This window comes from Triturus cristatus, chromosome 9 (assembly GCF_964204655.1).
Source record: "Triturus cristatus chromosome 9, aTriCri1.1, whole genome shotgun sequence".
In the NCBI taxonomy this organism is placed as follows: domain Eukaryota; kingdom Metazoa; phylum Chordata; class Amphibia; order Caudata; family Salamandridae; genus Triturus; species Triturus cristatus.
Genome location: NC_140592.1, coordinates 364774298 through 364797926, shown reverse-complemented (window position 1 = coordinate 364797926; position 23629 = coordinate 364774298). Strand labels below are relative to the sequence as shown.

The window sequence follows — 23629 nt, the reverse complement described above, 5'->3', positions numbered from 1 at the left end:
AACAGGCACTGGGTAGAAGGGCTGTGAATTAGCAGCGATTTCACTGTTAGTTCTACTGAAGTGATAATATGGCATTTCCATGCATCTACTGATTCAAAGTCCCATGCCAACCACACCCACAACCCCCTTTGCCTCCCACCACGGTCAAACTGGCGGCCATTTTACTTATTGCTTCAGTTTTGCTGGCGAGAAAAACTGCCCTCTTAAGATACGGGTTAATAAAGACAATGCTTTGAGTTAGTCAGAGAGGACACTGTTTTATTCTTTTCAGAAGTTGTGCGTCCATCTCATGCTAATACGAAAGAGCGTCCGAAGAATTTAATGGGAATTTATAATGTGCACTAATATCCAAGAGAAGGGTGAGGGGCAAGAGGGATAAAAAGCACAGTCCCCAGGCCTTGCTGTGTTTAAACCTTGAAACTGTTGCTAAAATGGACTCGGCAGAGCATAGCTGAAAACTGAAGCCAGTTGAAACCGCACAGAGACCAACATAAAATAGCTTCTTGAAAGATTGTAGGAAAGCAGCATAACACGGGGGTATTATGGCCACCAAGAAGACGAAGATACAATTCAAATCCCGATTAACACTATTTTGGACATCCGTTGGCAGCACTATTGTCAGAGGTTTTATCATTTTGTGTCTTGCACAGCCTAAGCTCCAAGAGTACGAACACCTACTTTGCAAAAATTAGACAGACTCATTTTTTCCACACAAAACATAGTGCCTCTAAAAGCACCCTCTGCACTGACTACATTCTGCATTCCTTTTGAGAAGTGACTGTTGGACACAAAGTTCAATAAAATGCAGTTATTGCCTTTAGTAACTGGACTTCCTGCTTTCATACTGCAGAGGAATTGCAATTTCCAGTTTCCAAAGCATCACTCTTCATCACCGGTGCAATAGGATACCTTTCTAAGAGTTTGATTAGTCTGGTCACCCCATGTGCACAAGCAGCTTAGATGCCTCATCCACGCCTACCATCACTCCTCATCCCCATCACCACCTACAAATGTTCAAGATGTCGCTTTATGGGAAACTTCATAAGGAAAGGCATCCATGCCAAAAGGTTAAGACAAAACTCCACAGTCAGCAGCTACTCTGCTCAGTCCCTTGTTAATTTAACATATTATGTATGTTCAAGAATAGAAACACTAAACTGTTCCAGAAGACGTTTCTTCATGGTGGAGAATGACACAATAGCAATAACAGGCCAACTCACACCACGCCACAGCATTGATGAATAGCAGGGACTTTGAGGAATTTCATGCTTGCCAACACAAAGATGAACGTCTTACAAGGCCATCTAGTTCACCCAATTCCCTACTTGGTCATTTGCTCTAGTGTAGACTACTTATTTCTAGATTTGTCTTTGTTCTTTTGCCCCGAGTACTCTTGCGGCAAGCGTTTTTCAGTTCTGTTATCAAAAAAGGGGAAAAAAAAATATCATGGGAGACAGAGAACATACCAAAAGTGTCTTTTCTGGTACTACTCACTCGGTTCACAACAAGGCATGCGCTCTCTTAAGCTCAACATTATTACGAGGGCGAAGTCTTAGGAGAAAAGGGCACTTCAGATTGCCAGATGGCAGTAACTCACCCCCGAAACGTAAAAGTAGTAGGCACGAAAGGGAGCAACTTGCATTTTCATTTAACAACTTCATCAGAACTGAATCCATGTACAGTTACAATTAATGAGGAATAATCTATGCGCTTCTCATGAAAGATCATGACCACACCAATAATTTTGGCAAAATGGGTGCATTTCCCTTGTGTTAAAAACAAGGCTTTCTTCAGCTAACAGGAAAATTTCAAAACCGTGGTTATGCCAAAGTTTCCTAGAATCAGAACTTGATAAAACGGTTCTAAATACATGAGCCAAAATTTGTCAATGGCAAACCATCTCTTCTTTCCTCGTTGAATTTTGTCATGGGCAACTCATGAATTACTCCATGAATTACTCCGTAGCAGAGGATCTCTCTGTGATGCCATCTTGAGTACCAAAATACCAGACATTTGTAACTTGCAGAAGATTCCCTTAATGCATTTTGGGAGCCTGAAAAAAAAATAGACGGCTTTTCGAGTCAGAACACACTTATTGCCTTGGTTCAATAAATCTGTAAACTTTTCGGTGTTCTGTGGAAAATAATTTAATTAATAACATTATTTATAATCGGTAAATAAGTACTTCTGCACATAACCCCTCTTGGGCCCACTTTATCCAATTTCCCCCATTATATTAAAGATATGTGTGGAAGGTGGGATTGTAGTAATAACAGATGGAGAGAAAAAAATAATTTAGATTACAACTTCTCAAAAGTAAATAGTGTTTGGAATCGCACACTGGATTTATCAAGACAAATCTTCTGTTGAACAAGTCCTTTCGAAGTTGCCGAAAGCATGTTTCATTTGGTTATCAAATACAACAGGACACCCTCTTGGGACGCTAGGTGCATTCCAGTTACCAAGGATACAATACCTTCTGCTACACGCACACTTGCAGCTACCACAATACTGTTACAGTGGTGATCAAACAGACATACTGCATTTTGTTAATGAGCAAAGAGCAGTTGTTCTAAAATCAGTAATTCAGATGAGTTTTATAATTCGTTTGAATTACAGATTCTAACCAACGGGAAGCCTAGAACTGGTTTACATGTAACGTAAACAAAATGCATAATGGGTTACATATGATATGGAAAAAAATATAATCTTAGGATTCTGTAAATACAAACCACTCACCCATCAGTTGCATGGCTAATTAGAATGTTATCAGCACAAATTGAAGGCAAAATATTATGATTCATCATTATCCATTATGCATCATGAGATCATGTATCTATACCATCAAGTTTGGCCATGCTAAGTGTTTTGCACTTTCAACAACAACATTTGGCATTTGGCGGCTGTATAAACACGATTTTTGTTTTACTAAATAATATTTTTTTTAAAATAGAAAAGTTCAACAGTCCAGGTCCAGACACACTTTTTTTGTTTGCCATCCTTGGGAACTGGGTACCTTACCCACTGACAGAATGTTAATGGGCAAAAATACAAATGTCGAGAAATAAAAAATAATAGTTGCATATGGTCCCGTCAAAAACCTGTCGTACAGATTTCCCTATCTGAAATCAAACTTAAGTTACCAAGAGATTCCAAAGCCATACAACCCCGATCACCTCACAAACAGTATTTCACAGATCAGAGTATTTTACATAGCAGTTGCCAAGCAGTAATTCACAGCACAACCACACACCAACAAATAGAGGAACTCATTCAGAAGTAACAAACTAGCTGGCCCATGACATACGACAGAGCAGCCAATCTGACAAACTAAATCTCAGAACAGTCAACCAGCATGACTCACAGAGCAAGCACACACAAACTGAATAACTTCAGGCAGCCAGTCAAAGAAAATTAAAGAGCATTGACAATCAAGCGCAGTAACGCCCAGCCACACAGTGGCAGACAAAACAGTCATCTGTTCAGAACAGAGTACAAAAGTAGAAAACAGACATGAATGCAAGGACTACATACAAAACAGTCACAGTCGTCCCCACAAGACAGACAGTGCAGAAACAACTATCACGAAAGGTTGTTCACAGTCACTGTAATAAAAGCGTAGAGTGAAAGTACGAAGAAAGGAAGTCTGTGTCTGAAGTCATAAAAAAATGAAGGAATTCACGGATAGTCAACAGGGTAGAATAAGAAGTTAAGGGTGTTAATAACCAGTAACGTTTTCCCAAGCAAGGTCTGGAGTCTTGAGTGGTTGAGAACCACCACATAATACGATTGCCACATCTGCACACAAATGAGGAAGGTAGGCAGAAAGTAGAGCACATCTCAGTGGCAACTGAATAAACTGGACTGCATTTTTAACTCAACTATGATAGAAGAAGGACGCACCCCCTGTACCCCTTCTGCCACGTATTATACTGCCGATGGCAGATATAAAAGCCGGGGTAGTTGCTTAAATTTGGCAGGGGAACAGATGAGTTCGCAGAAACAGTGCAGAAAGAGGGCCTTTTCCTTTCTTTATTGAAGTACAGAACAAGTGAGTGATTCATAGGTCTTCCAGCAACAGCTCCCCGACGTTAGGAAACAGGATGAAAGTTCAGGGAGGGATCGGGAGGCACTGGGGGAGTGATCTAGTGTTCAGGGTAAGCTATAGCTGAGAAGGAGCATCATGAAAGGAGATCAAGCTGGACTCTTGGCTGCCCACAGCCTTCTCGGGTAGCAGTGGGCTGGTGGGTTTGCTGTTCTCGCCTTCATCCTCCTCCTCTTCCATGTTAGGCCATGAGGATTGGTCATCAACGCGTTGCAACCGCTCATTCAAGGCTTTCAGGGCCAGCTGCCTAAAGAACAGAAAGACGAGGCACAGTTACAATCTATGTAAAGTTTTTAATGAAAAAAATTGCAAACTACTGGCCTACAGTAACAAATGGACACTATCAGAACTACATTTTCCAGTATTATGGTTGAACCCAAAATGTCCTTTTAGACCAGGCAGTCCACACTCCATGGTTTAGATCTTAAATTAGCAGAGTTATCCTCCAAAGGACATGTTTTTACTAGAAAAACAGTTCTTACACAAATACTACACTGGTTTATTTATACAAGTAGCATTTGAAAAACATGAAGAACTTTTGGCTAAAATCTCAAGAAAAATATGGGCTAGACCATCACTAATGACCGAAGAACAGAAAATGCCTTGTGTTTAATCCAGATTACAAATGATTTTCAACATATAGCGAATTAAACTAGTAATGAAAGGAGTTGCCGAGTAGAAATCTACAATAAGCATGACGTGGAAGCTGTACATATTTTCTAACCGCTTAATACTGGTCAGGTGTGAGCCAGAAGCTATATACACCCTAGCAGAGGTTCACCAAGAAATTAATATTATGAGACTGCTTCACTTCATGTCTCCATGCACATAGAGTTTATAAGCCACATTTCAGGTAAATCAAGTAATGCAGATTTTGCAGGCTCATGTTAGAAATCGAAGGTATTGCCCTGGGCTTGCCACGTTCAGGAAACAAACCTAAAGACATAGAATTCGCCCTTGGATTTCACGCTCAGGTCAAACTGTAAATGCAAGTCACTGATGCCAAAAAACAATTTCCTAAGGTTGCATATATTTTACAGGTTTATGCAACCGATGGTCCAACTAAGGCCTCACAAATCTATAGACCATAAATCTACAACTCAACAGTTTCAGGTTTTCAGCTCTAGCTAGCCTGCTAGCGCCGGGACACCTCCGTTGGAGGTAGCTGTGCGCTGAAGAAATGTCCATTGATTGATTTAGGAGGACACTCGTTCGATGCGACACCAGCCAATCCACTGTATTTATTGCTTTCTATTCACTTTATGCAAACTTGCTCCCCAAAGCATTCACTTGGAGCCTCATGGTGCAAACGATCTTCGTCAAGAAAAACCCTCAGGCACTTTTGATAGCTCGCCAATCCTCCCAAGCCATACTAGTCACAAGACATTCTTTAAAGAACTGGCAAAACAAGCCTGACAAAACATTAGAAATAAGCAACCAAGCAAATTAGGGCTTTGCTATGTGGTTTGGCCAGGTATGGCAGAATGAGTCAGACTATGCGCAGCATGTTGCCTGGCATGCAAATACAAGGTGGCGCCAGGATATTCTCTTCTGGAAAGGCATGAGTGGTCAGGACTAAACTTTGCACAGATGAACTTAGTTCGGGTTGCAGAGTTGCTAAAGCTAGGGATTGGGAGGGCTGTGAAACGTAACTATTTACATACCAAAAGTGTTCAGCTTACAGCATTGTCAGGTTGAGGAAGGATTGTACAAAACCAGCTGCCACACTATGTATAGCTTTTGGGCAAACAATTGTTATCGACCTGTGAATCTTAAACGAGGGCACCGCGTGCACCTTTGGCTGGCTTAGGTACTTAACATATCCTATTACAGAGACAGAATACATAGCCCTTAGTTAATGAGGGGAGAACTCCAGCCATATGTCATTGCCTGTAGTTGCCCCTCTGCTCATTTATTTTAAATAATCGGGAGGATATATACAAATTTTAGAAATCTCACTGACCACAACTGTTCAGCCATGTTCCTAAGAGCCATGACGTCTTTAGACACCAGGACATGAACATGCAACAAATATGGAATACATGTATTTCAAAGCCTTTTGCAGGGAACACGTGCTTTTCATGTTCGGTCCTATGTAGATTAAGGAGACTGCAGAATGTTTTAACTAAATGTATTTCATGCTTGTCTGTCCCTTCTCAAGATAAATTAGGAGGATAGGTTTAGAATATAACTTTGCTGCTTGACGGTCTCAGAAAATAAACAGTTATGGACCTTTGCTGTTTACATATGCTTTTGGAATCATATGTTCTAAATTACACATCCTTTCTAAGGCGGTCACTTTTTAGGTCATGTGTTTTTATTTTATGGCTATTAGATCTTACTCCTCTACTTCACTGTTCAGTCGTTCAAACATAATGTCCTAACAGCATTAACGTCTGAAATATTTCCATTACTACCACATTCTTTTAACTATATTTTCACTTGATTTGAATAATGTAGGTACAGAAGGGTCAGATACATTATGAACAAAAACTACTAACTACGCCAATTTCCTTTCAGAAGTATTGCATTTAAATAAATTTGATGTCATCCTAAAAATCGGCCATGGACCCAGCACTCGTGAAACTCCGTTTGACACCCTGAACATACAACAGTTGCCTGTCTCACTAATCCGGTCATTAGGTTTCACCTAGACAGCAGAGGCGCTGTCTCTGCAAGACATTTTGTTTACAGACAGTGGGCTTACAGTCCACCCATAGCTTACCATTTGTAAGCGTTGCTCTTATTTTCTTAGTCCCATTTGTCTTGGCATGCCCGTGTCGGGTGTCTTTCAAATGCTCCAGTTTATGGGGGGGGGGGGGAGGAGGTGTTTCAAGAACTCCATGAGTACTTGTGTTTGCAGTCGGTCGCCAATATCCCTTCCATGTAGCTTCTATTCCTTCCCACCCGCTTCCCTAACATGTTCTTTTTTCCTTCCCACACCCCTGCCCAACAATGTAAACACATCAGCTCATATGTGACAGCGAATAGGTAATTTGCTGTGGCATAGAATATGCATATCCTTGTACTGTAAAGGGTGACTCAGAGCCTGCGTACCTTCAAAACAAAGACAGATGCAGCATTATAGTATAATATTATTCCTACTGCGTGCTTCTACTTAGTCCAAAACACGGTGCTTAGCGGTGCAGTGCCTCTGTAAAACATTGACAAACCCCACGAGAGTGTCTTGTCTTCAGAGATCAAGGACCCCGTAGAACTTGAACTGAGGCTCTGACATAGGCCTTCGACTGCATTTCTCTAGGCCACTCCATTCTATGCCCCACCTCTGCTTGTTTTTTGCCAGGCACAACTATGGAATTGCCAACAACTCTTCACTTTGAGTTACAATATTCTGACCCTTGGAGAGGAATTAGCTGCAAAGGTTATCAACAGAACATCAGATGCGGGAACTAACGTTCCCAAGGTAGCTTTCTTCAATCTAAAGAATGAATGGCAATCACAAATTGAAATCTTTTTCCCTGCTCGAACTAAAGTGCTACTTCACCCTAAAACTGGCAAGTATTGGCTTTATTACAAATGTGTACCAGGGAACAATGCAGACTGACATGTGGGCACATACAACATGTATCTAGGCATGAATACGCAAAATATAACTCACAGATACCACAAACGGATACATAATCACACAGACATTGACAGCTTAGATATGGATATACAGATAAAATACAAATAAATGCACCAAAGCTCAGAGAGAAACACATGGAAAAAGAGTGATACTATGCCAGTGTAGAGTATTCACACGAACGCAGACAAGAAATGCTATTTTCAATAAACTCGAAAGACTAATCCTGTCCTTTAATGGCCCATTTTGAAGAGGATATTCATACAGCATACAATTGTGAAACTCAACAACAGCATTATAAGAAACTTCACAGCTTTATGGCATTACATTTCACTGGTAACAAAAAAAAGAAGAAAAAAAAATATCCAGACTAGAGACCGTTATCACTGACATTCATCGTCTACGCTCCCAATGAACAGAATCGCCGTTCCTGCCCTAAAATTTACTAAGTATTCTCAGTGAGTGTTCGAGAAACTCACATTCATCCACTGGGACCAGTATACCTATAAAGTAAAACACCTCCATGAGCCCAAGCACAGTATCACGTGGCAGTGCCTAAATCTCCACGCCAGTGCCTGAATTAGGACTACCAACCGCCCTGACCTTTTCCTACGTCTGTTTCACAACAAGGGTGGAGCTGCTTGGAGAGATTTTAAATCTTTTGACAATAAATCTGCTGCCTTTGTGGGTGACTGAAAGTCCCCTGGCCAATGCATCATTTACTCTAGGCAGACTTTTGGAAGAGGGCGTTCTTTCAAAATCACCTTCAAAAGGAAAAAAAAAAAAAAAAAAAAGTTTACCTTAGACAATGCTCCCTGTAATGAAGATCTAATCCTCCTACAGATTACTCCTCAGCCTCGCTACTACCTTTGCTGAAAGACGTGTAGTCTTACCGATTGGGTTTGCTCATTCTTTTTTGTCCTTTCTACACTAGGGAAAAATGGCCAACATGCCTGACGTATCATCCGTTTGCAGCCAATCCCTTCTTCCATGGCCTAAGCCAATTCTTCTTCGCCCAAACACTTAATTATTTTGTATACTGGGGCTAGTGCTAGCACATCGGGTAGAGCCTAGTGAAGATGCTCCAAGTGCACAGCAAGGTGCATGTTAATATTTCAAATCCTGACACAGTTGACTCGCCTTTCATTGGTCTGAAGTTGATATTTTGTTTGGTAACCTTGTCAGCTGCTATTAAAATAGTTTTAAATCAGTTGTATCCGGAACAAAGCAATGTATAAAAAGAGCTATTTTGACAATAGTGTATTTTATTTTACCTGGGAACCTGCATGGCTCTATTTTATGTAAACCAAAACTGAACAATTGTTCTACTCAACACAAACCACTATTGAATGATTTTCTGACAGAAACCGCTCAATCTCTGCAAACTTAATTCTAAGTGTGCATATATACATCAACAAAACAGAATGACACATAAGCTGATGTATATACAATTGAGGAAGAGAGAATGGGAATTACACACAGACTGACACACAAAAGCAAAAACTCAACCATGTACCCAAAGGCGATTCAGGTAGCAACACGTGCTTTAAAATGGAACATAATCGCTTGGGTTGCAAAAGTGTGTCCTAGGAGTGTGTTATCTTGCACGTTCTGACTGCTGTTTCCAATTACCTTCCTCTCTTGCCTTTGGCCCTGGGCTGGAGAAGGAAGGAGAGATTGTTACTGTCGCCTCAATCTTGTGTTGGACTCTCATCTGTACACCGAAGAAATTGCTTAGCAGCTCTGTGCACTTAACACTCCAGGGAGAACTTGGGTGTAGCAGTTACCTGCAGCCTCGCATAGCAGCTTTCGCTTTCACCAGGAGAAACAAATTATCGATGAGAGTTTAACCGAGAAACATACATTAATTAAGAAGCTAAGTACATGGTAAGTCACTGGTTCACACATGTTTTTTGACCCGCGGCTCCCTTGACATGTTGCCTGTTGGCCGCAGCTACCCACTATGTTACTTTTTTTTGGAAGGGGGGGGGGGGGGGGGGTGTTGTAGGCCTGGCCTAGCGAGTACTTCCCTTTTTCTCCCTGAAAATAATTGGTATGAAGCCGATGAAGGCGTTATAAGCATTTACACAGAGTGTTTAGTATTACTAAGGCGGAGGCTCTAATAAAATATTCCTTTTTATCCCACTTACAGTACTAGATAGCAACCCTTAGCATAAGAGCCCCATTACCAAAGAGTTTCTGAGCTTGAAGAATATTTGCATGCACTTCCATTTCTATCCATGCCATACGTGCCAACACACCTGTCTCAGCAAGGTGACTCACTATTATTAAACCAAAATACAGCTTTATTTTAGCGGTCTCCTCTGTAAAATGGCCTCCAATTAAATGCAAGCCAAATTCCTCAGATTTTTGTTGTTGATTTTTTTTTTAATGTTTTTCTTTCTTGCTGTCAAATTTTGGCACCATCCCATTTATGGTGTTTTACTTCCCTGTGCTCATAGAGAGAGCAGGCTTGTCTGGAAATGAGCGTGTACTGGAAGAAATGTGAACTGGAATTACTTATGGTTCAATACACATGTCAATACTTCATAACACCAATGGACTGATTACGATTTCGGCGGTGCTTGGTCCGCCCTGCACTCGCACCGCCAAAGCCGTGGTCAGACCACCTGCCAGATTAGGAGTTTCCTCCTATCTGGAAGGCTGGTTTCTGGCATTCCCATAGCGCTGCCTCAAAAAATTGGGCACGGCAATGGGAACGCCCAAAACAGTTCCTGCACGGCATGGAGTGAGAAGTCCATGCCATGCCATGCAGGAACTGGGGTACATGCACACTGGGGTTGTGCCCCCTTGCCTGCATCCCCATGCCGAGGAGGCACAGGGGGCCTTGCAGGACCCCTTTCCTTCCTCTCTGCCACAGTGTTCATGGAGTAAGAACCTCCATGACACCGCTGGCGGAGAAGAAACTTGTAATATGCTTGGCAGGACCGTGGTGGTCCTGCGAAGCATATTGCGGCCTCCTGACTGCGGCAACACCACCAGGGAACATCGGTTTACTAGCGGCTGCGGCGGGGCAATGGCAGTCCTACCACCGTAATAGGGTGGTCGGGAGTCCGCCGCCGCGCCCCCAGAAGTCTGGTGGTCCATGGACCACCACACTCGTAATCGTCCCCTTAGTGTGCTTGAGAGACAGGACAACTTTACTTTCATGATAACTGGCATTGGTGTAAAATGCATTTTGGAATTAACTAAAGTATGAACGAGTCTAACAAAATAAATCAGGCGTCTTCCACTTACTTTGACATGCCATCAATTAATCACTACGTTTCCAGCTTTAGGCATGTTACTTACAAAACCCCTACAGCAAGCGTTTAAGTCCAATTAGTTTAACTGAAGCCAACAAACCCTTTAACATTAAATAGAGTGCTTGGTGTGCAGCTCCAAAGGCTAGTTTTGACGGCGCACCAGAGAGCCAGGGCATACAGATTGAGAACCACTGAACTAGACCACCAGTGATATAAATAAAATAAAAGATGAGTGGGAGCAGTCGACCCTGGCATCAGCCATTCCCTATACTAAAATAATCCCAACAGCCTACTGCATATGCTTGGGAGGAAGACGAGGGGGAGTGAAGGGGAGAGGAGCTTACCCCATGTGTCAACCTCCTGCACCTCAAGGGGTATAGAAAGCTCACTAGACACCAGGGATAAGATAACATTATAAACAAAAAAGAGTGTGGCCACACAAATGGGGTACCGTTTTAATTGGGACAAGTATGATAATGCTGAGGGATGAGAATTTTGAGGATACACAAACAGAAATGGGAGGAAAATAAGTAATTTCAGCTTAAGTTTGAAGGGCATTCGATGTAAGAAAATAGAGGGATCCATGCAAGTCACATCACCCTAGACTCCCCTGGATGTCCAGTTTTCAGAAAGGTCTTTGCAGATTTCTTGTTGGGGGGCAAGCAGGGCCCAACTACAGTAGCTACCCACATGGCTAAAATGTTGCTGAAAGTTTGAAGACTGATAGCTTAGCACAGAAAACCTTCTGATAATGCCACATATGGACAAAAAAAACAAAAAAAAAAAAAAAATCCTCCTTGCACACTTTTTCTCCATTTTTAACGAAAACCAAAATTGAAGGCTTAAGCGCCCCAAACATAAAAAAAAAAAGGGCTCAGCTAAGGGGCTAAAAGGTTTTTCAATTTTTTATGCAGTTCCTTTATTTACTCATTTATGGCAAAATGCCTTCATTTGAAGATACAAAAAACGCCAAAAACAAACACGGAGATTGACTTTGCAGTGGTTTCTTTTGCCAGAGTACTAACAAAGTGCACTCCGCCTTGTGCAGCCAGCTGGCTTTTCACTTCAGTCCAGGTGCCATTTGGCTAGTAGTCAGCCTTCTTCCTTCCATTCTCTGAAAGCGCTTCAGTTAGCTATATCTCTCTAGTATTATTCAATATGCGTAATGCACATATTAATTGTTTTTGCAAGAAAACTACCCTTGCTTTGCATTCTTTAATTAAAGCTTACTGTCACAAACCATTTTGGGGATGCAAAAGTTGCGTTTAGGGCTTTGATAAATCTCTTAAGTATGAAAGACAGAAAAGGATGAAAAATGGCACAAGCCTACATCTATTAGTGTGAAATTTCCTTTAAGAAGTTAGCTAGGCCTATTGACAAGTTCCCAGAAAAAAAACTAAATTTTCCAGAAAATTGATTACATCTCCTCGGCTATTCCAGGACAAACTTGTCCAAGCTGTGTTGTTTAAGATTGCTTTCACCTTTCAAAATTCAAGGACATTTTCTGTTATCATTAGAATAAACATTTAGCTCAATTACCGAGGGAAACATAGCCAAGGCTGATGGGCATAACACAAAAAAGAAAAGTAAGAGATGCTATTCAGGACGTATCAAAGTGAGATAAGTGTGGGTGAGAGAGATTTCCTACAGACAAATAAGTTAGAAAGACCCTGGATACGCGTGAGAAAGATTTTGGGCATTACTGAGAGACCCTAGTGGTGAAAGGGAAGAAACTGATTGCACAGAAACATGCAATGTACAAAGAGACTGCACAGAGAAGTTTTAGAGCTCTCAGAAAGATGAGACAAAGTGTCAACATGAGTGAGCATGGAGCCTAGGAGAAATAGTATAGGTGCAACGAACAGTAAACAAACACACCAAAACTAATATATAAAATACAAACCAAAATCTCACACTAGGAAAGGGTGTATACTCTGTTTTTGGTGTGTGAATGGAATAAAATAGATACTAGGGTATAAGTAGCAGTACTTAGGTGTAGGTTAGTGGTATAGTCTGTGGCAGAGGTACTCGTGCACAGACAAGTACTGTGGTTTAGGTAGGGGTAGAAGTAATAAACACGTGGTAAATGTAAAGTATATATGTAGGAGTAAAGGCACTAAAGTACAGGCGGGGTAGAAACACTAGAATATAGGTAAAAGGAGAGGTACTAGGGTTTGGTAGCAGCGAGAGTGTAGGCACTAGAGTACAGATAGAGGTGCTATGATATAAGCTGGGTAGTGAGGTACAGGTGAAGGGACTAGGATATAGGTGGTGGTATGGAATGGGAAGAGGTACAGATGGATGGAGGGAGATATAAATATATCAGGGAATAGGTACTTGGGTAAATGTAAAAGGACTATGGGATAGGTAGAGTGAATCGAATATCTATGCAATGGGTGATAATAGGGAGTAGGTAGAAAGAATATAGGTAGGAGTAGAGACATAAGAGTATAACAGAGATAGAAATAATAGGTAATGGGGTACAGGTGGCTACAGGTAGGAGCAGAGGCAGATCAAAAAGAGCCAAAATGTAACAAATTGATTTTTTTAGCAATGCACTAAAATCCATGTTATGTCAGTTTTTTGATGGCTCAACTTGTAATATGTACTATTTATCTTACCCTTTAAATTAGGAACCTTGGGTATAGTTTTTGTAACGGGTGCGCTAAATAACACCACCCTCTGGGGCACTTGTAATCGAGCCTTATATGACTGGGAGCAATAGCTAGCCCTCCCCAACTATCTGTTGGACATCGATTAGCAATAATTGATAAGCTGAGGTTGTTCGATCTACAGGCGCAAACTGTTACCTACACCCTAATAATTGCACACTGCTGCACTGGAAATAGCGACCAATACAAGTATTTTCAAAATAAACAGTTTACATTAAACTGCATCATTACTGTGCAAAGAAGCATTATCATTTTAAGGCAAAACGATTGTTTAAAGCTGCACTAAGACAAACAGAACATTAGCAACATCGGTGTAAGCTTCCTTCATCAAAACAGCAGGCACAGCATATAAAGCAGGTCAAACTTATCACACTCTAAATAACTAAAGGACAGCATTGTAAGCATCAGCACAAGCGTCATCGGCACAAAATAAGAACATGGAGAATTTGGTTTAGCACGTGGGTGAACAGGCGAGTTCCCTCAAAACATAGTTGGAGGAAGTCAATTTGTACAGTAACATGGAGACACGGGGGTTCTTGGGCGAGTAGGTGCACAGGGTTGAGTAAAGATAGTGTAGGAATGGAGGTACAGGAAATTAGGAGCCAGCGTGTCGCCTTTGTACAGGCAGGGGGCTCATGGATGGGATGGAAGAGGGTCATGGAAGAGCAAATGGACAGGGAGGACTCAAAGGCACAATTATGGCATGGCCGCAAAGAAAGGTTGCAGGGAAGCACCGAGGGTGACAGGGTAATTGGTGTCGCATGAGCAACAATGGAGGTCATGACCACGTATACAAAGGGAGTTACAGAGACATGGGAGACACAGGCGGGTGGGAGGCAGGGGGAAATGGACGAGATGGGAGGCAGTGAATGTGTGTGGGGGGGGGTGGGGGGGAAAGAGTTAAGAGAAAACATGGAGGGAAACACAGGGAGTACAAACCGGGGACAAAAGGTGCACAAAGACGAGAAACGCGGCCATAGAAATTGAGGGTACAGAAGCAACAAGAGAGGGTGGCAATGTTGTTTGGTGCAGCGAGCTGTTTAGGCATGGGGAAGCACAGGCAGACGCACTGGTAATTGTGTCATAGGAGGATAAATGGAATGAACTGCGAAGGGGAAAACGGAAGGGAAATAACTGGAAGGGTCAGTGCAATCGACAGCAATAAATCTTCAGGGCAACCATGAGCGAATAGAAAAAAAACAAGCATTTGCAATGCAACAGGTCTCCCATTTACAAGAGTTTGAGCAATTGGCATTGTAAATGACAATAGCGTAAACTCTCGCAAATGGAATACCTACTGTATTGCAAATACTTTGCTTGTAAAAGCGCTTATGCTGCACTTTCACATTAATAGAGGCCACGCCCCTTTCTTTAGACGAGCCGTGTCTAAAGAAAGGTCTGTGGTCGCAATTGAAGTAAAAGCGCTGTATCGGGTGATTTTACAAAAAAAAAAAACATTGCTTTGTCAAGTTGACAAACATGCTTTTTTTTGTGTGAAAGCGCCCCATGACGAGGTTTCACTTTAACAGTTGCTGTGGATCTTTCTTTAGACGTGGCTCATCTGAAGAAAGGGGCGTGGACTCTTATTAACATGAAAGCGCGGCATGGGGCGCTTCTAAACAAAACAAAAAAACTGAATAAAAAAAAAGGGAAAAAAATCATGCGGATGCGTTCGGCACCGCAAATAAAACAAAGATGCAGCCGCCACTGTGGCCGTCCATGCTACTAAATAAAACAAATAACGTGTTAGAAGAGAGTGTGTCTTGCCTGGAATAGCAGGCAGGTGAAAACCATTGAAAGAAATAGTGCTCGGAGGATGTAATTAAACCCTACCGAGTATACAGTACACGTAACAGGGTGTATTGCCATGGGAGGTTACAAAATGAGACAAGGCGGTACTAAGGAGGGACTACAAAGCCTTTTGACCAAGGAACAACCACAGTTTAAAGTGGACAATGACACAAGCTAATTAAAAACATGAGCGGAGAGTCGGCATAGCAAGTCCCTACCTCAATACTGCATGTCTCGCATACCATACGCTGCCCAGGCTCAACCTTAAAAAAACACACACGCAGATCTAAAGATGTAGACAGCCCACCCAATTTGCCGTAGAAGTTGCCAGAGACTTACCTCCCTTGTCGTCTCCGCCCCTACCACCTAATCCTCCCACCCACCTACCCGTTCCAACTTCTCCTGACATACTTTACAACTTACAGCTGAAAAATAATGCCTCCTGGCACAATTTCCATCTCATGACTGAGCTTGAAGTTTCTAACATCATTACTAAACTAAAGCCTACCTCACACACCAAAGACCCTCTCCCTTCTAACCTTGTCCAAGATCTAAACCACATCATTGCCCTTACTGGACTACTATCATGAATACCTTCTTTGCCACAGGATGTGTCCCCGAATCCCTCCAACTCGGATAAATCACTCCCATTCTTAAAAACCTCACTGTTGACCCTAACAATCCCCACCCTATCTCTAACCTCCCACTTCTTTCTAAAGCCCTTGAAAAATGTGCTCTGCTTCATTTTGATAAAACACATAGGTAACTTCAACTTACTCGACTGCTGGCAATCCGGCATCAGAAAAGGGTGCAGTACAGAAACCGCCATGCTAAACATAGTGGATGACATCCATTGTTCCCTTGACAATGGTGAGACCTGCCTACTTCTACTCCTTGACCTCTCTGCTTCCTTTGATACAGTTAACCAATCTTCCTTACTTAACTCGCTTAAAGCTCGCTTTGGCCTTAATGGTCTGGTCCTCAAATGGTTCACCTCTTACATCCAACACAAAACACAACAAATCAAAATCAATAACTTCCTCTCTAATCCTACACCTGTCTCCCTGGGTGTCCCTCAGGTCTCTATTCTCTCACCCTCTCTCTTTAACCTCTTTATCGAACCTCTTACCCTCATTCTGAAACAAGCAGAAATCCACTATCACCTCTATGCTGATGACACCCAACTTTACTATAAGATTAGATCCCACTCTGATGTACTTCATCCAAACAATACCCCTGAGTAAGATCCAATCCTGGTTCTACTCCAATCATCTCAAACTGAACCCTAAAAAAACTGAAATCTTTCTCTTTTCTCCAAAAATCAACCGACTCCCCATCCAAAGCTGGATCTCCGACCTTATTGCCCTCAATTGTTCGCTCTCCTTATCCAACTCGATGAAATCACTTGGTTTCACTATTGACAAAAACCTAACTCTTAATGACCACATAAAAAACTCTGCTAAAAGAGCTTTTTTCACTCTCCGACATCTCAAGAAAATCAAACCCTTCATTCCATCTGACGAATTCAAACGGGTTGTCCAATCAAAAGTGCTTTCGAAAACTGACTATGGTAACACTATCCTCATCGGAACCCCCAAAGTACATCTAACCCCCCTTAGATCTGTACTCAACCTAGCGGCCAGGCTCATCACTGACTGTAAACGATTTGACCACATCTCCCCAGCCCTAAAGCCCTTAATTGGCTACAAGTTGAAGGAAGATCCTTCTACAAGACTGCATGCATTACGCACAAAGCTCTGCACCAACAAACCCTGTTGTACATTACAAACAAACTCAACAAAGTGGGCTGCTCCCGAACGATTAGAAGCACTAATGCACTCCTCCTCGTCTCCCTGCTGTTAATAAAGAAACCCACCCAATCTCGCTCATTCTCCTGGAACGCCCCGAACATCTGGAATGCTCTCCCTAGGGACCTGCGCTGTAACCCCTCCTACCTCAGCTTTAAAAAAGACCTAAAACATCACCTTCTCAACAAATACTGGGGTCCATAATCCTCTCCCCTGACCTTACATTCTGCTTCCCCTGCCTCTGGTTTTCCTTTACTTTCTTCCTGGCTCTCACCTCTCCCCCCCCCCCCTTTTTTCTACATACCTCCCTGTTTTACTCTCACCCTACCCCCCCTTTTTCCCCCCACTCCCCTTCTCCTACCCTTACTCACCAGCTCTACCTATAATCTTTCTCTGCCTATACTCTCTTCTCTCCCTTAATTTGTTCTCACCCAATTATATTAACTAATTATTCATTTCCCTTTAATCTGCCCAGACTTCCCCCCCCCTTTATTTAATTGTGAGCTGTACCTGCGTTTTTGTTACTGTGTAAAATCTCTTTTCTTGATTTCCTGTACTCATGCAAATTGTTTTTGCCCCTTTTTAACTTAATATGTATTCGTTTTGCCCGACTGTGTTTATGCTACTGAACAACTGTTTTTCCTGAACTGATTAACTGATTAACTGATTAAAGCGCTCCGATACCCCCGGGTCTAGCCAGTGCTATATAAAACGTTTCAAATAAATTCCGCAGTGGTAATGGAAGCTCCCCCATCATACACACAAATTACAAGATGCGGTTACATTAGTGCAATCTTACTTATGCACATACAAGAACAGCAGCAATGCGAACTCCCATACACAGCCAATGAACATTACAGGCAGCGACGCAAACCTTTCTCACTTACACAAATGCTATAATAGAGGCAAGCTTCCCTTGTTCTTGAGTGCTCGTATTAGATAGGCCTCAAAGTGTGTAAACAATATGGGAATGTCAAAGGGAGAGCAAAAGGTTATATTCTAAAGTCAACAGAAAAGAAGGGTGTGGCAATGGCCTGCTCTGCATCAGCTCAATTAGTGCTACCTGTCCCGCTTCTGGAACACCGCTGCAAGTACATGGCGTTGGCATCTGGAACTGACAGCAGAAGGTTGTCCAATATTCTTCATACAAAAGAGCAGCAGTGCAGCACTCATTGGGTCAGTTGCACACTGCCACTTTTGCCTGACTCGTAGGGCATCTGGAACTCCGGCATCCGCAGGGGCGCTCTTGTACCTGTATAGTTATAGGGTTCGCCTGGCACACCCTGCAACCAGATTCTGTCTTCCACTTGGCAGAGAAGTTGAGACTTGAACCACAGGGGCCCTTGAATATCTTGGAGCAGGAATACTCATCCTTGTAGCAACAGAAGTATTCTTTGATAGAACTCCATCGAGCTACAGTACTGCAGATATGTGGCCAAAAGTTCTGGCATTGGCTGCTATCCTTTTGGCTTGGTCAATGCTTGTTTTGTTATGGTTTTTGCAAACCAATATTGTCCAGAAAGCTGCAGTGCCTTGTCAATCTAAAGAACTTCTGAACTGGCTAATAACTATTATCTTTTTATCTTAAAAAGCTATCACTATCATAGCAGTCCCTGGCACAGAAGAGAACTACTTTTGGTCCAATTACGATGGCTGTCAGACCAAAACTGGCGGCTCGTCGGTTGCGGTCCGACCGCCATCTGCTGTTGTTGTCCGAACGACGCATTACAATGCGTGCAGTTGGAGGGACCGACTGGTGCTTTCTGTCAGAAACTCCTCATAATCCCTCTATGACGGCGGCTCTGCAGTCGAGATTATGTTGTCGGTTTCTGACAGTCATTCCATGTCGGCCTTTCCAACATGGAAGAGCTGTCACAAAGCAACATTGGCCCGCCGCATCATGGCCTAGAGGCATGTATGGTGCCCCCGCCTAAACATCCTTGCTCCGTGAAGTGCCTGCCACACGGTGCAGCAATGTTTGAAAACATCCGTTTTGCAAGGGGAGCTTGTGCTACGACGTTTGCAGCCCGCCGCACAAGCTCCCATTGAAAAATGTACGTTTCCGACCGCATTATGTGCGGTTGCATCTAAATTGGGATGTCGGTATCAGCGATCTATGGTCCGGCGGCGGTTTCTTCCCCGCAACGGCATCCATTTGACATAGTAATCAGGCCCAATGTGTGTGAATAGAGTAGGATGCAGTCACGCACAGTAAAGTTCTCAAATGACTGAAGTGGGCTGACCTACGGTCCTATGCTGTAGTGGGTCAAAGAAAATGGGTTGAAGAAAATGTGAATGACAATAACAGACCCATGCATGAAGAGGGATTGGCTGAAAGCCCCAAGTAGTATATTATACATTTAATTGTAGTCCATTTAAAAGGTCTGCCCTAACGACAGGCCTAAAACATAGCACTGTCAAAGCCAGTCTGCCTGACGTTGGCAGTCAACTTTTGGCTTTGCAAATATTTTGTAATGATTTATGGAGAACTGTTCAAGGGGACTACTTTGTGTCTAAGTAGATATTGTGCAAGAGCTGAATGCAGTCACTCACGGAGAGGTGAGCCAACGGCAAAAATAGGCTGACGCTGTGCCCTAAGCTACCCTCTGTGGGATCATAAATGTGAATGACACTACAGACCAATGCATGAAGAGACTGGGCTGAAAGACACTATAACACTAATTAAAATTAAAAGATTTGGTTAATGCCAGACGTAGAAACGCGGTGGGGATGGTGGCTGTCGTCATTTCTAATTGCAAGCTCAATAGTCATTAACATGAAAGAAGGACTACAAAGAGGCAACCGTTAGCACTATTGCTGCGAATAAGGAGTTCCAACAAGTAACTCCTGTTAAAAGATAGCAGAGCAGCAATCGCTTTAATGGTAAGGAAGAACCGCCATTACACAAAATGGATGTTTCTTTATCCATTCACAGCAAGAGAAACACTTTTTTGGCAACACACATATTTGATGGATACAGCTGTTTCCTTCCATATAATTTCTTGAGAGATAGACTTCAAAAGGTATTCCTTACGAGGTGCTAAAGACCTAATATACAAAAAGGTTTACAAATATATTAAAAAATAAAAATAAAAAATAAAAACACACTTTCCTGAAAATTGAAAATACTTCCTCCTATTGATATCGGACTGGTTTATAAACTATGGATATCAAGTAAGGGTCTTTTAATTTATCCCTTGTACTTCTGAGGACAGAATGACACTATTTGCCACACAAACATTCCGATAGAACAAGAAACCAAGCGGACTAATACATTCCTATATCACTAGAAAGATGTTTGCTTAGTATATCAAAATGTGGGAGTGTGACTTGTCAATCCAGGGGAAATTGTGAGGGACTTTAGCCAATGAACAATAGAATGCCATTTTTCATACAAGGGGAGTTATTGGAAATAGCAATTTGTTAAATTAAGCTGTGCGAAGTGCATTTCAAGAACACTAAATGCCGGTTTTGGTCTGCCTCGAAGGAGTGAGAATGGCTGAGGGGATTAAAAGATGATGTTAGACATCTAAGTGACACATTAAGCAAATTATGAGCAACGGTTTTAACCCCTACCTAAAAAAAATGTTTTTCAGTTCTGACTGCAATAGTTAATATAATCCAAAACTATGATCACACCTCGCCGCACCTCAAAAAAATTACTGCACTCAAAACACGCTTGGAAATGCCACAAAACATTTTCTAGTACACTCATGTTTTATTTTTCAGGCTAACTGCTGAGTGTATAATTTTATAACCATATGGGAAATCAAACCAATGAGACACCCTTGTCTGCTAAGACTGGTAAATAATTCAGTTCTCTCTCTGCCTGCTGCATGGCATGACTGCAAAAATAACATTCCTTATGTATGACATGCCTTCAAGCGAAATTGTGTAAGACTTTTAAAGTTATATATAGGATAATTCTAAATTAGACATCCTTGCATGCCAACTCAAAGTAAAAATGTGCTTTTCTTTTCCATATACCCTTTTGCATGAAATGAACAAATAATACATCTTACAAAAGTATGAACACACTTCACATATGTAGCAGGAATTAAAAGTGATGAAGTATAGTACCTTCTTCGCTCAGCATCTTGAGGGTCGGTCCCTGGTAAACTGATAGTGATAGAAGATGGAGCACCAACATCATATCGCTTCACTGTTTTCCGGCAGATGCGCACTTTCACCAAGACACCATGCACCAAGTTGGCAACCAGTCCCACAAGAGGCTGAAGGATCTCTGGGAAGAATGTGGCAAACGCAAAATGATCAGACATGTCTCCGCGACCCCGGCTGTGCCTTTGGTAGAAACGCAGGTACACCCAGCTTGACAGCACACCAAATCCATAGGATGCCAGCAGATTGCTCTCAATCAATGTAGTTAATCGCAAGATAGCCAGTATAAGCAGCAAGAGCATTGGAACTACTTTCATGCGAACCTGTGGGACCTTCAGGACGATGCTATCACCCATGGTTTGTTTAAGAGCCACCATGACCCCTGCGAGAAACCCCAGGACACCATGGATTTGGATATTAAACAGGTATGCCAGATTGAAAGTAGCTACATAGGTTAGAAGATATGAAAAAGCGCCCAGGATGCCCACAGAAATGTTTACTACTGCAAAAAAGATTAACAGTTCCAATGCCCCCCATAGAGGTTCCAGGAGCCGGCCGGCTACGACCACTGTGGCCAGGCTCACACCTACATCCCAGATGTGCTTTTCCACCACACCATGCGTAATAAGTGTCCATATCCAGAAGTTGGGTGGGAAAAGGAATCCAGGGGTCACACCTAGTGTGGATACAGTGTCTACCCCAAAGGTGATCAAGTACAATAGGAGGACAGTTGCACAGATTGACTTGACCACTACACTTGTGCTGGCCAGTATAGCCAAGAAGTGCTGCTGAGCGACTGGGAGATATCGGTTCATTATTTTTTTTTCTTAAAAATCAATGTACAAAAATAAAGAAAATGTCATTCGTTACAGCCAGTTAGTTTGCAAACTCATCAAAAATCGAACAGACGCAGTTACGGTTCCTGGTGTTTTATCCTCTCACAAAGTGTGTTACCACAAAACACCTTTGTGTATTACCTCACAATGAGGTTGTATCGTCTACTAGTCCCACACCTTTTCGACCAAGTAACACTGATTATGTTCGGTCCACTGTGGTTCTGCTTTCTACGCAGTTCTCCCGAGGACAGTTGCCTCGATATCTGTTGCTTGGCAACTTTCAGTTCACGGTGCAATGCAAAAGTGCAGTCATGTTATTCTCCGTATTGGATACCATTTGAGGCTCAACTTTTTTCCTCACACAAGAGCTTTCACTATTTTGTTCTTGCAACAGTGGGGGCTGCCAGATTCCCAGCTGGAGATTCCTTAATCAGGGTTGGTGGAAAGGAACTCCGAACCAGTTTAGCAGGTGAAAAGTTTCTAGCAGGAATCGTCAGGAAGAATGGGTGCCTGTAAGGATAAGATAAAGACACGCATGAGAAGGGTAAAGACTGCGAGGAAATATAATGTAGTATCTGGGAAGGACATCGACTATGTGTGGAATGCCTAACATAGCAAGGGTGAAGAAAAAGGAACACAAAGTTAAGACTTACGAGGGAAGTGACGGAATTGCATGTATTCGGATAAACTGAGAGAGTTGAACGAGGAATGCTCAATGCCCGGGAGTAGTAGTACTTGTGAGAAATGATCAAGTACTGGCAGCGGTGTGGAAACGTCTAAGTGAAGTGATAAAAAGCACCTCTGAAGAAAATTCAATGAGGCTGACGGCTAGGGCATGGGTCATTTATAAGATAAAGGGCTCACATAAGTACTACAAGGGCAGTGTCTGCAAGGAAGCGATCCCACACCCTCCAGGCTGTCCCTCCTTCTTCCTGTCTAGGCCACTAGTGCTCACCCCGCCGGGCTCAGCTCTTACGTTCCCCGGCTGCGGCGCTCGGGAGAGGCCGGAGCTCACAGACGTCTTGGTGTGGTCTCAGGGGGGCCGGGTGTTCCTCCTGGGCCCGGCGGAACTCTGGACCACAGACAGACCCTGCTGCCACCGTCACTGCCCGCACACAAACAGGGCTCTCCGCGCCTGCGCAACCCACTTGTGGCGCTATGGGAAGTGTAGTCCGATGGCTCTTGACAGAATAGCCTAGACTTCCCTCGTTTGGCAAAAGAACAGTTCAACGGCGTAGAAAAAGGACAAGGAAGTCATCGATGTAGTCAATGGAATCCGGCGGACATGTTGATATGGGAACGCATCTTAGAGAAAACAATGAATGAAATTAAAATGTATGATACCTGTTTAGACTGCAGACTCTAAAAAGTAATGCATTTTCCTACCAGGCATCGATAACGCTATGGCTGGTAAAATCAAACAATCCAGCTCTACAAATAACTCGCAAG

At 42.6% G+C, this 23629-nt stretch overlaps 1 protein-coding gene across 3 annotated transcripts; it reads right to left on the bottom strand.

The window, feature by feature from the left end:
* Positions 1-2131: 2131 nt before the first annotated feature.
* Positions 2132-23411, bottom strand: TMEM115 (transmembrane protein 115). Of its 3 annotated transcripts, none has more exons than XM_085625152.1 (3): positions 23136-23411; positions 21306-22690; positions 2132-4352 (listed from the first exon to the last, which is right to left on the bottom strand). In XM_085625152.1, the coding sequence occupies exons 2-3, from the start codon at positions 22157-22159 to the stop codon at positions 4163-4165; spliced, it is 1044 nt and encodes a 347-aa protein (XP_085481278.1). In that variant the 5' UTR covers positions 22160-22690; positions 23136-23411; the 3' UTR covers positions 2132-4162. The 3 variants fall into 3 exon arrangements, with proteins under 3 accessions (XP_085481278.1, XP_085481280.1, XP_085481281.1); XM_085625154.1 differs by having other exon boundaries at positions 23157-23337; XM_085625155.1 differs by having other exon boundaries at positions 22834-23313.
* Between the last annotated feature and the right edge of the window lie 218 nt (positions 23412-23629).